The 15,273-nt window shown below is 44.2% G+C and overlaps 1 protein-coding gene across 1 annotated transcript in view; it reads right to left on the bottom strand.

The window, feature by feature from the left end:
• DNAH11 (dynein axonemal heavy chain 11) overlaps nt 1-15,273 on the bottom strand; it is a 3,007,685-nt gene that overhangs the window by 2,121,253 nt on the left and 871,159 nt on the right. The window contains exons 16-17 of the mRNA XM_085631597.1: nt 10,648-10,902; nt 9,809-9,978 (exon numbers count right to left, since the gene is read on the bottom strand). Coding sequence (XP_085487723.1) covers nt 9,809-9,978; nt 10,648-10,902 — 425 coding nt within the window. The remainder of the gene's footprint in view (nt 1-9,808; nt 9,979-10,647; nt 10,903-15,273) is intronic.

Genomic DNA, 15,273 nt, shown 5'->3' with positions numbered 1-15,273 from the left:
AAGTATCGGGACTGGCCCACAGCGGGGGGGGGGGGGGTTAGGAAGGAGAGATTTCAACCTCACCTTTTCCATGGTGCATGATGGATCTTCAGAAGTTATCAGCCCAACGTCGCACAACAGTGTGGCACTCACTTATATTATTTAGCTTTATGACTTGTTGGATACGTGGGGATTGCACCACCCCAATCAAGAGCACCAAACACAATTCACTGGTACATGATTCCCTATCACACCTGGACATGTGGTTGCTTTTGAATATCCTCCTGCATGGAATGAGTAGTAAAGAAATCCTTCCTTGCACCCTATCCTACCATTCTCCAGTCAAATGGTATCACTCCTAACCGACCCCTACATCTCAGTTTTATACAAGGAGGCTGCATGGCACAGAGCCTCGTGAAGAGGTCTTCCACAGCTAAGACTAGTCCACCAAAAGTTTCTCCAAGGGCTTGTGTGTGCTTGCTTCCTGTTAAAAAGTCTCAGAGACACAAAAGACTTCCTGAAACTCTGCTGGTGCTGCTAGACTCTGCCATCTGCAAGTCCTACCCTTGCCTGAGGTGCCTCTCTCCAGTGACAGGGCCTCAGAAGTGGGTTTTACAGCTGATCTCTGCAAGAACAACTGCAAAGCATCTGGAAACCTTGCAAAGCCTCGCTGGATGATTCGAAGCCGCGCCAAGTCCCACTAAAGAGCTGACAGCCTCTCGGAACTGACGCCAGATGACGTGAAGCCTTGCAGCCCCCATCACCGAAGCTGGATGACGTGAAGCCTCTCAAAGTGAGGCATCAACTCTGGTGAGTCACGCATCATACTTGTGCACCACGTTTTTCCACACATCACCTGCTGAGGAGAAACATCTTGGATTTCGATGCCTCACTTTCCCCTACAGTCCGGATTCGATGCATCACTTCTCCTGCGTGCAGCAGAACTGTTGCATTGCCTTCACAAGGACACACAAATTGACGCATCACTGTGTTTTCAAGCACTTCCCATCTCTGCGGACGATTGCCCTTGTGAATTCTGACGCATCTACAGGTACTTTGGTGTAAAATCATGCATGCATAGTTCTCTATGGACGAAGTTTCCTGAAACCTTTTAAAGTAATATTTTTAATTGTGTAGGTTGGATTTTTGTTATTTTAGTCTTGTTTGGTTTAGATAAAGATACTATATTTTTTTAACCTGGTGTGGTGTCCATTTGTGGTGTTTTCACTGTATCACTGTGTGTTTGGGTATAAATACTTTACGCATTTCCTTTTGAATAAGCCTGTCTGTTCGTGCCAAGCTACTATGGGGGTGAGCACGGGTATGTAGTGCCCTTATCCTCACTAGAATCAAGTGTCCCTACTTGGACAAAGGTGCATACCTCGGCCAACTAGAGACCCCCATTTCTAACAGTCTACTCGTTGACTTTTATCAATACACTTGCCCCAAGACTTCTTGATATGTACAAAGAGACAACGATTAGAGGGATCCTCCCCCATCCAACCATGGAAGCCACAATCAAGGTCCTCCTTAAACCCAACAATGGCATCGCTGAGATTCATTCTTATAGAACCCGGTCACTACTATACACTGACAATAAAATAATCACCAAGATCCTCACTTAAAGGCTTCAACCCTTAATGCAATTCCTGGTATTACCAGATCAATCTGTTTTCATTCCACAATGCTCTACCTTTAATCTCTGTACGTTAATGGTCATTCTTCACAGAGTTGTCCCATATCTTCCATTGGTTGATATTCTATTTGATGGGGAGAAAGCGCTTGATTCTCTAGGCTGGTCATAGATGAAGAATGTACTCCACAGAATCGGTCTGGATAAATACATATAGCTTATAAACTTTCTGTACACAGTCCTTATGGCTAGGGTCCATGTGAATAAACTCTATTCACCCATATTTGAAGTGGCCAGTGCCACCTATACCCAGTAATCTTTGCCCAGGCTACAGTGCCTCTGGTCTGTTATATGTGGGAGTTACACTCGCATTGTGGGCTGTGTCTTGGCAGTAAATCCCTGATCTGTTCTCACTATGCAGATAGCATCATTTTGGACGTTCAACACCCAGATATTAATCTCACTCCCACTATCTGTGAGGTCATTCGTTTTGGGGGATACTTTAGGCTCCACATCAAGTTGAGGAGTTGGCAGGGTGGAAAGAGCCATGGCCGATAAGCACTCGTTGCTGGGGAGAATCTGTGCAAATTGCTTGTGATGATGTTTCACTAGCCGACCTTGGTGGGAACTGTCACGAGGACTGAACCAGAAACACCCATACTTGCCCTTGCTCCCTCTGGCAGACAATACTATGCTGTGACCATATGAAGCGTAAATACGCTGCATTTCCAATCGCACAGCCAAGAATTACGAAACTTCTTTAACTTTCATCCAATTTTATTCAATTTATTCAACACATATTCCTTTTTTGTTCACGATAAGGCGGGTTAAAGTCCCAATTTGTTTCAAATGATGCAATTATGCCCATCCGAGCCTTTTACTACATCACGTGGGTGCATATATTTCATGATCAGCAACTAAAGTTTACATCGTATCCCAATGCGTTTCGGGCTTCTTTATTGCCCTTCATCAGGGGTAGCTGTCAAATTGAAGTAAAGAAACACTGTTAATTAAACATTTTTGGGCCTGTGATGTTTTTACAAAAATGCATATTTAAAATCAAACGTGAATAAATATATTAACTGATATAAAAATACCAAAAAGTACTTATAACTCCTTATTTATATGGCCCCTCATAGATGTGACTAAACTGCACAACATTTCTTCACCCCAAAACATTGCTAGTGTAACAGCTCTGTGAAGAATTCACTCGACGTGGTGACCTCCCCCACTCCATCCTCGATCTAATAATTCCCAAACTACCCAAGTGCTGTGTTGATTATTGTTCCTACTCCATATGTCACATTTCCCACATGTAGTCCGCCTCAACTTAATCCCTCCAAAGTATTACTTAAACCCTAGTCGTTACCACTACCCGATATGCTACCAAAAGCCTCATACCTGCTTTTGCTGCGTCGTTATTTCTACCGGTACAATCAATCATTCCGTCTTAACCATATTGCCGGGCGAGTGCTCAAACAACTCACTCCTCCCCACACTTGCTATTTAAGCACTTCCCCCGAGCTGGCTTCCACAAGACACCTGATCTTCATTACCTTAACCCACTTATGCTACATTCTACTTGCAAGAGGACAATAAAGAGACTACTCTGGTAGATGAGCCTGCACACAATGGGAGAGATCTTTGTGAACAACACATTTATTGAGCTGCATGCCTTTTGCATCCGCCAAGGCAAGTCCTCCCTCACACTGTGGTGCTAACTCTGACTGCAGTCAGCGGCCCAGGAAGCTGTCTCCACATTCCCTGCTAAACCACCTGAAACAAGACTCTGTAAGGCTTATATTCGGCTGATATAGGGCATTGTATTGCATATTTGCATACTAATATCCAACTTCCATGATTAGCATGCTCCCTGGTGCCAGGCGCAAATGGGAAATTTCTCTAGGTTAGCAGCTTCCAGATAAGACGTGGGTATATTGCTATTTGAAAGTTAAAAACACCCCTTTCAATTAAACATTTAGAGTAATACAGTTTAAAAATCTACATCAACACTACTGCCCTTCAGCAAGAATCTCACAATTTGGTGAAAATACTAGCAAATATCGCAGATGTGGCCTCATCAATGCTGCATTTATACAAACATTATGGCACTGCCTGGGCCTAGCCACATTCTGGCTTCAAATATTCCTATCAGTGTCCAAGAACCTTGACATTTAAGTATCCCCATTCCGCTAGGTCTTCCTGCTGGGCGATACTTTGGTGTTACTTACTTCCTGCTGGCGCCTTGCCTCTATACTATTTGTACTAGCTAAGCGATGTCTTGCCATGTTCTGGATGCAGGAGAGCGTTCTGCTAGTCTCACGATGGTCTACAAGAAGCAGCTTATTGTGAGGAAATGACAGACCAATATGCTGAAATGGGCCATCCCGCCTCTCACCCTTTGGACCTATGGGCACCATTCCAGACATACTTATGAAGCAATGTAGGGTCCTCATCCCCCAACCTCATGAACTGTGAGCCCCCTGTCTCGATGCCCTGATTAGTGGCGTTGTTCTCTATCACACCTGTGTGCTTTCTCCCTGCTCACCCATTGTGAAATGTTTTATTCATCCAACTGATTGTCCTTGTATCATAAGTGTATGCATTAAATTCACTGTTCTGACTGTGCTTCAAGTTGTTGTGTTGTAAAACCTGTTCAATAGAATTAAAAAAAAGAGAAATTAATCAGGTATTTCCTATACATTTTGTCCAGGCTGTGGAATAAGTTCCCTCCAAGACATTAAGGAATAGAAATGGGTGGTAACTGAGTAAACTCCTCTGATTTATAAACAAAATGCTAAATCCAGAGGAGAATCCAATTAGGATGTCCTCCATTATACTGTCCCTCTGGTGGAGAAACTATCACTGGGGGACACTCCTCAAGAATTTGCATTTTCACCATAAACAAGGTATTTTGTTGTCACCCAGCTCCAAATTTGTTACTAATCACTGGGGAACAATCTCACCTTTAATAAGACATTAAAAACTAGACTTCTTCAAAACAGGATCTAATCAACTCATGATATTGCATGACATTTCTCTTCAATGCCCCCTCCCATCTTCATATTATGGTTTCAATTTACTGTTGAGGAAAAATGCTAGAGAAGCCTTTTGGCTAACACTGAGCTGGGTGTAAATAAATAAATAATGCAAATATAAACTTGCTCTAGAACAGTGAGGTTGGTACTTGAGCTTATGAGTCCCAAATTTTCAGAAAACATTTTCTATTTCTTGCTGCTTTTTAGCAATAGCTTTCTATTTATCTTAAGAGGGGTGTATAACCTTTACATTTAGATGGCAGAAAGAGACCTACAGATGGTCTTTATTGTTTTTGGACTACAGACTTTTCTTCTTTGTAATTGTTAGTTTTAGTCAGCCAGCATCGCCACCTCTTCCAGCAGCCTAAAACTGGGAAAAATAAAACGTGTTTATTATCATTTTATTTTTCCTTCCCAGGCCAACTCTTTGGGGACGGGGCCATTGGTGTAACAGTGATGAAGGCGGAGTGGTGGGCACTGTTGTCAGTGCGCATGTTGGTTTGGCCGGCCATCTTAGAAAGGCCAAACTGACACGCGTACTGAGCGTTCTCCAACCCGAGCTGCGTTGCTGGATTGGAGACAGCAGGCAGACGCCCAGTCTCCGTGGGAGAGCAAACCGAGGGTGCTCGGGCCAATCCTGAAGCTGCATGAGAGCAGCATCTAGATAGGCTGCAGGGGAGCCTGTGCCTGCAGTGGAAAGGAGCAGAAGAGCATGATGCGGCAGGTAAGTTCGTTCTTATGTTTTCTTTTTTGTATTTTCGTTTATTCCACCATCTCCCTCACTGGCCATGCCACTCTTCCCTGACACCCCCACTGGTTTTAGGTAGGTAGGTAGGTAGGTGTGTGTGTATGTCTGTATGTGTGTGTCTGTGTATAGAGTTACCTTTGTGACTAATATTAAGCTGAATGTGGAGAAAACAACTGATAATGACGGTGACATTGACTCAAGATGCAGATTTCATCGAGAGTTATAACAAGTTCATATGCTGATATTCCAAAGTGTTCTTTTAAATAGAGAAATTATTGCGGTTTTGCATATTTTCTTAAAATAAAAAATAAAAAAACTAATAAGCCAAAAAAGGCAACAACCATCACATGCCTAAAGACTTTACACTTGTCTCTTAACTAGCTGTAATAGCAAGTCCAGTATTTCAGCCTGCACAAGAAGTGCTTTGCAGTTCTATTTTATGTGCATGAACTGATACTTTTTTCTATAATGAATTACAATGTTTTCAATGATGAGCAGGATTAACATTGCATTCCTGAAATCCTTTTACCCCTATGTCTCTATGCTTGATAGTCTGTGGTATAGGCTATTAATGAGCATTATATTATATATTTGTACAAAACAGGAATTATATATCATCATGTGCCCCCTGCTATACATTATAAGGAAATCACAAGGAGTTTTGCTACCAAATGGGGTCCTTTTAATGTACAGGAGATGGTATTTTACTCCTTATAATGCATAGTATTACCCTTCCCTCAAAACACCTAAACCCTTAGTGTCTTGTTCTTTCATATACACTGCAGACAAGAAGAATAAATGCCGAATCTTGAATGTCAAATTCATCACATCAAAAAGCAGTTAGTCATTTTTTACAAAAGGAGATTAAAATGTCTCTAATGTAATCAGATTTAAGAATGTTGTGGCTCAGATAGTTTAAAAACATGCAGAGATTTCAGAATTCCTGTATTGATCTTAGCACAGATAAAATGTACATGCTACCATAAATATCTAATTCCTGGGGGTGTGGCCAGGATGATGGATGTGTTTTAATAATGCTCCCGACCTTCTCCGCCATCAGTAAAGCAAGCTGCCAGCTGCAGTCATCCTTTGCCCTGCACTGGGGCCTGTGGTCCCTGGGCGCTTGTCGAGTGAACCACCCGCCTCTGTGGTCAGACACACCATGAACAGCAGCGACCACTGAGGCAAACCTTGCCTTGCAAGATGGCAGCCCCCCTTTGAGGCGGTGGCCAGAGGTGGAGTTGGAGCCTGTATGGTCGAAGCCATAGTTTAGTCCAGGGACCCCCACTCTGGGTGCTTTCGCTGGCTGATGAGCAACCACCTGCGACGAGGGAGCTCGCTGGGCCCAACAGCTCTGCGCCCTTTTGTCTACATAGCTTTGCTTTCTGGGTGGTCCTGCCTGCTGCCTGAACCCTCGGCACCTTCTCCTGCCGCCCCCTCCTATATGACAGGCCTGCCGCTACTGCCTATGGACCCCGGAGAGGCCACTCAAGTGAAGATTTTCACGGGGGTGCCTGTGGCAGGCTGTCCTCCCCCTCTACTGCAGTAAGTCCTCAACCAGCCTCTCCTGGACCTCGTACCATGGGGGGCCTCGGCTGCTCATGATGTCCTGCTGTATTTGGGGGCAAGTAGACCACATGCCCCCCACATCAATCAATTGCCTTTTCTGATGGGTGTGGCATTGATGGTTGGTATCCCTGCTGGCTTTTCTCCAACAGCTGTTGGCATAGCGGTGTAGCAGAAGGATATGCCGCAGCCTTGGGGCGACTGCCGTTGTCCTCTCTCCTTGCATTCTCTGTCCCCTGAGACTAAGGCTGAGGCTTTGCTTGCCCTGGCCTTGTGGCCATCACATCATTGGATGGTGGGGCTTCCCCAGGTGAGGGACTGAGTGGGTGAGGGCCGAGCTGTTGTCTTTCCCCCCATTTTTTACTGGGTCCCTGCCCAGAATCTCTGGAATACTAGTGGCGCTGGGTTGTGCCGCTTTGGCAACACCATGGTCAAGGACAAGAGCATGACTCCGCATAAACAGTCACATACTAATATGTACGACATCGGTGGCAGATCGCCCTAGACCGTCTCCTCTGGCTCTGCGGTGGAGTGTCAACTGAAAAAATGCTGATGTATCAGTCATCCTCCAAGCCATCCAGAGCTACCTGGAGGCAGTGTATGTGAAAGTCGGGGAGGTGGGGATGGAAGTGGTACTACTGCGCCAGGACCTTGAAACATTGCAGGCATTGTGGCTGAGGGACATATCTCTCAACTTGAAGATGAGGTTGCTGGTCTAAAAAATATGGTGGCCAGGCTACCACCACCCGAATCCTTGTGGCCTGGGCCGAAGATGCCGAAAAAAGATCTTGCGATCATATTCTTTGCTTTTTTGGAGTTTCCTGAAGGTGTTGAAACTTTGGGCCTGGGCACTTTCTTGATGCTTGGGGTCTATAAATTGCTCCTACCCGACCTGGCTAATACCCATAAATTGACTACTCGGCTTGCTGACACAACACGAGCACCATAGTCCTGGTTCGGCCACCCACTAACCATGCTGGGTAGGGTGGCCATGTTCAAAATGCTGCTACTCCCCAGGTACCTCAATGCCCTGCAGAATTACCCTTTCCCCATCTCCATCACCTGGTTTAAACAGCTCAATGGTCTCCTTTAGTCCTTCATTTGGTGGGGCCGATCCCCACGCATCATGTGAGCTAAGTGCTATTGTTCAGCATTTGATGGGGGCTTGGGACTGGCTGATGTTAAGCTCTATTAATGGGCATCACACCTTTTGACCATCATTGCCTGGATGACGGGGGTGGGAGTGATACCTGTTATAGAGTGGAATTAGCCCCACTGGGTCTGGATAAAGTCCTGGGATAATTGTATGGCTTCCCCTTTCCCATCACCATGCTGGAACCTACAAAACTGGTGCTATTATGCAGCCGTGAGGTGCTCCACTTCATGGATTGGGAACGTACAGTCATGCAGCAGATTCCTCTGTGGAGCGGACGCTGGCTAAGTCACACCACCCGACTCAACGGGTTTACTCGGTGTGATAAGATCGGCATTAAGTCTTAGGAAATGTGAGGAGTGGTGCCCACATGGGGCCCTTTGCTGAGTCTGCAGATCCTGTTCCAGCTTTGCCGTACACAACTTCACAAATACCTGCAGGTCCACCATGCAGTGGCTGCTCAATGCTCCGACCTTACAGATCTCCCTAAATACAGTCTGCTAGAGGCACGCTTCCTGATGGGCATCAGCGGCAGCAGTTGGGTTTTTAAGATATATCACATAATGCCCCTTAAGCTGAAAGGGAGCGTTGATTTGGGGAGCTCGATGATGCAGACTAGTGCAATGCACTTATGCTCCTAGGGAAACTGTCATACCGGCTAGGTTGTGACTTATTCCATCAAACTTCCGACATAAACCTACTTAACCGCTCGCCACATCTGATGGGCAGTCAGACTCTCTATGCCCCAATGCTTCTGCTGTACCCATCCTGATACAGATTGTTTTCATGTGGTATGGCAGTGTCAGACGTTGTGCCATTTTGGGAGCAAACAGCAAGAATACTTACACAGGTGCTGGGGAGACACATTGATCTCACACGCAGGGATCCTGGTTAATGTAGTTGGAATTAGGGGTGAACAGACATTGGTTGGTGTTGCCTCAGCCCAGGCCAAGCAGGACATCGCATGAAGGTGGAATTCCCCAGCACCGCCTATGATTGGGTAAAGGCGGAGGTTGATGGAATGGTGCTCCAAATTGGAGGAGACTGTGTACAGAGCACGGGTTTGTCCACAGAAGCATGCCAGGGCATGGGGCAAATTGTAGGACTGTTATGGCCTAAAAGGTGATGCAGAACTGTTGAACTGATATGGGTCTTTCTGCAGATCTGCTGTACTGGTGCACCCCCTGGGTTTCCTTGCAAACATACATCCTTTCACTATTGGTAAGAGAATGGTTTGATCACAAATCTAATTCGGTGTCTGCACAAAGAGAAGGACTAAGTACAACAAAGTATATTTCAAAATATATTTTTCCTTAGCTAGATATGCATCTCATGATTTGTTCTTTTGCATTTTCTTTTCTCCACAAGGTTCACCACTGGAACCTTGTGGGGAAAGGAAAATAAGTGTGAGAACAAAAACATATCCCTAGCAAACCAATTTAAGAAATCCTGATGGGAAAAAACGATACACTGACAAGAAAACGATAAGGGCTAATACATATCGAAAATAGTAAGCCTGAAAATTCAAGTTTAAAATACATTCACAGGGAAATTTTGAAAAGGAAACAGTAACATGTCTACATCTAGCTATACTGTGTACGCAAGTACGTTTAAAAGATTAAGACACCTAGGAGGGCATATTAGATGGTAATAATAGTAGCTATACCACAAGTCATTAATTATTTAGTTACCTGTCAACTACAAATCTCATAAGATGCTCTTTAAACATCCAGCTCCATTTCTTAATGAAGTTTAAAAGTCCCATTTTGAAAGGTTTTAGGTCTACCTTAAACCAGCTGTCAAATACTTGGTAGTCTTCAAACTTTCTCATTTGAATGTAGAGGTTCTCATAGATCTCGATCTGCAAAAAATAAAGGCAGCCTCTCAAAAAAAGCTCTTTATGAAACAGGCAGTTTTAAAGAAAAAATAGTAAATGTACAAGTTGTAGGCATGCTGATTCCATTGTATTATATCTACTATTTTTTTGAATTTACAAACTTTATGAGGCTTGAATGGAAATCAGCAAAAGATGGTCAACTCCAGGCACATTGGGGTTTTCAAATGCACAATATGCATTTTTCACTTTTTTCCACTGCATGCAAAAGACTTTTAATGTAGAGACAGCCTACAATCTCAGGACCCCTGAAGATATGGCAGTCACTACTCTAATATTTGTGTACAGCCAACAGTGTATACAGGGGAACTGAGAATATATTGCATACAGAGCTATTACAGACCGAGTGATCACAACAATTCCTAGGACCACCCACCTGGTCACCACTAAGAAAGCCCACTTCCCCACCTCTTTATTAATGTTTTGCTTGAAACCACAGCTACTTCCCACGTTTTCCATAGTAGTATGCACCAACTAAGCCCTTACAAATGGCAACAAAGATTCTCAAATCAGAAGTTTTCATTTGTGGGTACTTGTGACACATTTTACGCCACTAATCTCCACTTACGTGCAAAGAGATATGTGAGTCAAGCCCCAAAACACAACCTAGCAACTCTGTAAAATTGGATTTCTTGCCTGCTCTTTAAATTGCTCCAAGGTTGGTGGGCGCTCAGGCCCACCCTCGTCAGCATGTGCTTCAATCTCTTCTGAAGACAACACATGACCATATAACAGAAATTGTCTCATGAACTCAACACGGTCATCTCCCCAGAGGTATGAATAGGTGCTGAAGGAATCCTTATATTCAATAGCCTTGCTGATAACGGAAGTCAGTCTATCCATAATTTCTTGACGGATCTCAGACAGATCAGCCATGCAGTCCATGTCACTCTAGACATTGAGAGGAAAACACAAATATTAAAAAAAAAAAATGTATACTGCCAAGGGAATATAACAACAAAATTACTTTGACACATTTATTTAATACATTTTCGTTGGACCTGGCCTTCTCTGCAGGGTCATCCCAAACTTGTGGTCTTTTACCCTCTACTTTTTGCTGAATTTTTTTTTCTGGCACTAGGTCTCTGTGCACTTCTACCACTGCTAAACAGTGCTAAAGTGCTTGTACCAAATTGCTATATTTAATGTAAATGTAAGTCCCTTGTAGAGCAGTATACCATATACCCATGGCCTGTATATCAAATGCTACCAATGGGCCTGCAGCACTTATTGTGCCCCCCACTTCACTAGCAAAACAAGTCCCAGGCCCGCCATTGCAGCCTAAAATGCAGTGCTACACAGCCATGTCGATCTGGCATTTAATCCCCCTTGCCAAGCCTTAAACTACCATTTTATTAGATACAAGTCACTCCTAAGGTAGGCCCCTAGGTTGGACATGTACTTTTAAGCTTTACATGTCCTAGTAGTGAGAAAGATCTAAATTCGTTTTTTACTACTGTGAGGCCTACTCCTCTCATAGGATATCATTGGAGACCGTTTATTACATTAATAGGCTGTAATTCCTAATAGGAACTAGGCAGATATATCATATTTGGTACCAATGAAATTGTAATGATAAACCCTCTTTTATGGCAAAGGCAGGTTTTTCACTACAATTGTGAAAATGACACTACACCACCCTTTGCGCCTGCAGACTGTCTTGGTTCACATGACTGACTGTTAGACCTTGTGAATTCCTCGAAGACAGTCACAGAATCGAGGGATTAGGTGTGCCTCAATGGGCTATTTGCTTGCGGGAAGGGCCTGTGCTCTGCCTTCACACAAATGGCCTAACAACCCTGTATTGTCACTACAGCCAGCTTGGAGCCGGGAAGTTCCATGCACTTCAAAGAACATTTACAGAAGCTTCTCACACCTTCCAGAAGAAGGGCACCAGGGTATACAAGTAGGACCTTCAGACCCACTCTTCAGTTCACTACTGGACCTGCGGAAGGACTGTCAGAGGACTTCCTTCTGCTGTGACCTGCTGTGCACTCTGACAGACTGCTGCAGTACCTGGAAGGACTGCTTTGCTCCCTGGAGCCTCCCTTGAACCCTCGGAGGCTAGCCCTGCTGTAGGGTCCTGCATCTTCACCTGCACCCAGGATTGCCAGAAGTGAATCTGAGGGCTAGTTTGCTGGCCTCCTGTTTAGAGCCACAGGGACATAAAAGGTTCTCACCATCTTGAACCCACACCTGGACCCAGCCTGAGTGAGCCCTGAACCCCGAGGAGGTGTTCCATCAGTCCTGGACCATTGGCTGAGGTGCTAAACGGGATCAGACAGCCAATTTCCAAAACTGAGGACTTAAACAAAATTTGGCTAAAAAGTGCTCTGAGAACCAGGAGGAGACTGCGACAAACCTGTTCTCCTATCCACCCGAGGTGCATCGCCAGCAGGATTGACTTTGCGGCTTCTCCTGCTACGTTCTTCTCTGCAGCAGCAAATCTGTTTTGGCAGCCCTTTGCCCAAGGGGTATCCAATCTCTTGCAATGGTCTTGGGCTACAGCCCTCTGCATCATGCCACCGGAAACTTCCATTTTGGTGACTAAGTCCAAACATAGAAATCTTCACCGCAGCTTTGACCGAAGGCCATCCGACAATAAAGCTCTGTCCTGGGGCACCTCCTGCAGCCTTCCTCTGATGAAACTTAACTTCTTAGACATTTTTCTTTTAGAATTTTTTCTAAGTTCAAAGGTAAGGGCTGACCATGCTCAATCCATTTCTTGTATCCGAACCACTCTGTATATAGGTTGGCCGGAACTTGAGACTTTGACCCGGTGTTGCGCAACTAGAAGTTTGTTGTTGGCGCTTTGATCTTTTAGGCGCTAGTTTTTATTAAAAACCTTTAGAAATTCATAACTCTGTTTCTACTGATTGGATTTTTGCCATTTTGGTGTCAAATTATTCAAATGTACTCCATTTTTCGAACTTAGCTAGCAATTTTTCTTGTGTTGTGTTTTCACTTTATTATCGTTTGTGTGCTGCATACATACTTTACACATTGCCTCGGAGTTAAGCCTGACTGCTTTTTGTGTCAAGCTACATAGGGTTCAGCACAGAATATTTTTTTTATTTTTTTTATTCAAATTTGCAATATAACATGACCCATAGGTATGAAACAGAGACAAATGACAACAAGTACAACAGTATCAGCCACATCTCCATTCATGATACAACATAGGAGAAAAAAGTATAGTTAGACATGGCAAAGCATCTACGCAAATTAAGTGCTCCACCAGGCCTCGCCTATCCCTCTTTATGGTACCAGTTCCCTCAGAGTCATCCAGCATTGACGGAAGATAGGCAGTGAGAGGGTTACATATATCCTTAGACCTGGATGGTCTCAGCGATTCTTCTGCATATAGTTCCAACTGGGTCCGACAACAGACCATATCTGTCAACCAGGCATTTACAGTGGGCTTAGCCCTGCCACCCCATTGAATTGCTACCCTCCTCTTTGCCAGCAGGAGGGTCGCCGAGAGAAACCACCAGCGAACAGGAAAAAAGTTCTTTACTAGTCCCAATAAACAAATTATAGGGTTCCATTCAACCTGCTCACAGAGCATCTCCATGAGATTCTCTGTGACTTAAAACTTATATTGCATAACAGGCTGACAAGACCAAGCCAGGTGTGTAAAATCCACATCCACAGACTCACAACATAGACAACGTGTATCTATACTCAACCCAAATTTACTAAGCTTAACAGGAGTAAAATACATTTTGTGTATGAATTTCAAATGAATAATTTTCATATTGCAGTTGGATGTAAGAATGTGTAGTTGTGCGCAACAGTATTTCCAATCTGCAATGTCAATGGGGCAGGCGAGCTCTGCAGCCCACTTATGCAATGCTTTATTATGAGCCGGAGTAGAACCTGTTTGTGCCGCATTGTATAACATAATCTCTCTCCAGAGAGTGAAGTGTAGTTTCTGTCTTGTGTAGTTGAGTGTGTATCAATTTTAACATACCAGTTTGGGTGGTGATACAAACCCCCTTTAATCATGACCTTGAATGCTTCCAGAGAGTGACCTTCTTAGACACAATCCCAGTATTTTTTTTAAAAACAATTCCATGATCGCCCCACGGACTTCCTCCCTAAATAACACATCCGGCAACGCTGTTGCTCGAAAATGCCATGTTAATGTAACGGAGGCAACATTAGGTAGTACGTGGGGCAACAACACCGGTAGGTGGTAAGAGAGTGTTTTAGGCATGTGCTTTACCTCATCTACCCATGGACACATCTCATGTGATAACAATCAACAGTCTATTTTCTCGACCATGTTCAATGCACTGATGATGTAAATGTGCCCTCTCTGTCTGGGGTTCCATAGGTGCCACACATCTTCCATGCCATAATCATCCATCCCCTCCCGGATCACACGTGCAGACTGTTTCCTGTGCCAATCACCCAATGCAGACCTATCCACCACAGAGTCGAGGTACATGTTCAAATGACCACCCCAAAGGATAAACTGGGGCCAGATCAGGTAAGTGACAAACTGTTGTGAAAAATCAGGGTCATCTATATTTGGCACACGTGTTGACCAATATGATGGGACTATTGTAGAGTGTTCCTTGAACTATCCCTATACGCCCTTGTTTATCCACAAAGGAGTGTGTAGCTATGAATGGGATGCCTCATTTCACTAATATTAATACACAACTAGAATATGGCAATACTAGACAATGGACTGCCCATCTAGCTCCAACTGACTGGTCTGTGAGGCATGTTAAGTGCATCTCCTGGAGGAGCGCAATCTGTATGTCATGTCGATCCATGTAGTTTAGGACAAGTCTGATTTTCCATGTAGTTTAGGACAAGTCTGTTTTTCCAGGGATCAATCAGCTCACGGATATTCTAATTGAGCAGGGACACTTTACCTCAGAGTTTGGCCATTGTGTGTCTTTAATGACGGAGGTTGCTGGCAAACAGAAATATGGCAGCATGTAGTGTATAAATTGTTGGGTGGTGCAGGCAACACATGCATATTTAAAGAGACATTCCCAAAACCTCCCCCTAACCTCTTCAGCACAAAGAACTTGATAAAGACATTCCCTAGTACAACAGCCAAAAAACAAAGAATAAAGAACTTCGTACAAAACAAAAAAAACATTAGTTCTACCATCCTTGAGAGGTTGACTGGATCCCAGTATCCCTCCAGATGGATGGAGGTGGCCGGGAGAAAACAAAGAACATGCCTCGCCATCCCACAAAGGGTGGAGGCAAGCGAGCAGAGTTGGTCTCCTATGCTTG

Source organism: Triturus cristatus, chromosome 10, assembly GCF_964204655.1.
Source record: "Triturus cristatus chromosome 10, aTriCri1.1, whole genome shotgun sequence".
Taxonomy (NCBI): Eukaryota; Metazoa; Chordata; class Amphibia; order Caudata; family Salamandridae; genus Triturus; species Triturus cristatus.
This window is presented reverse-complemented; position numbering and strand designations above follow the sequence as displayed.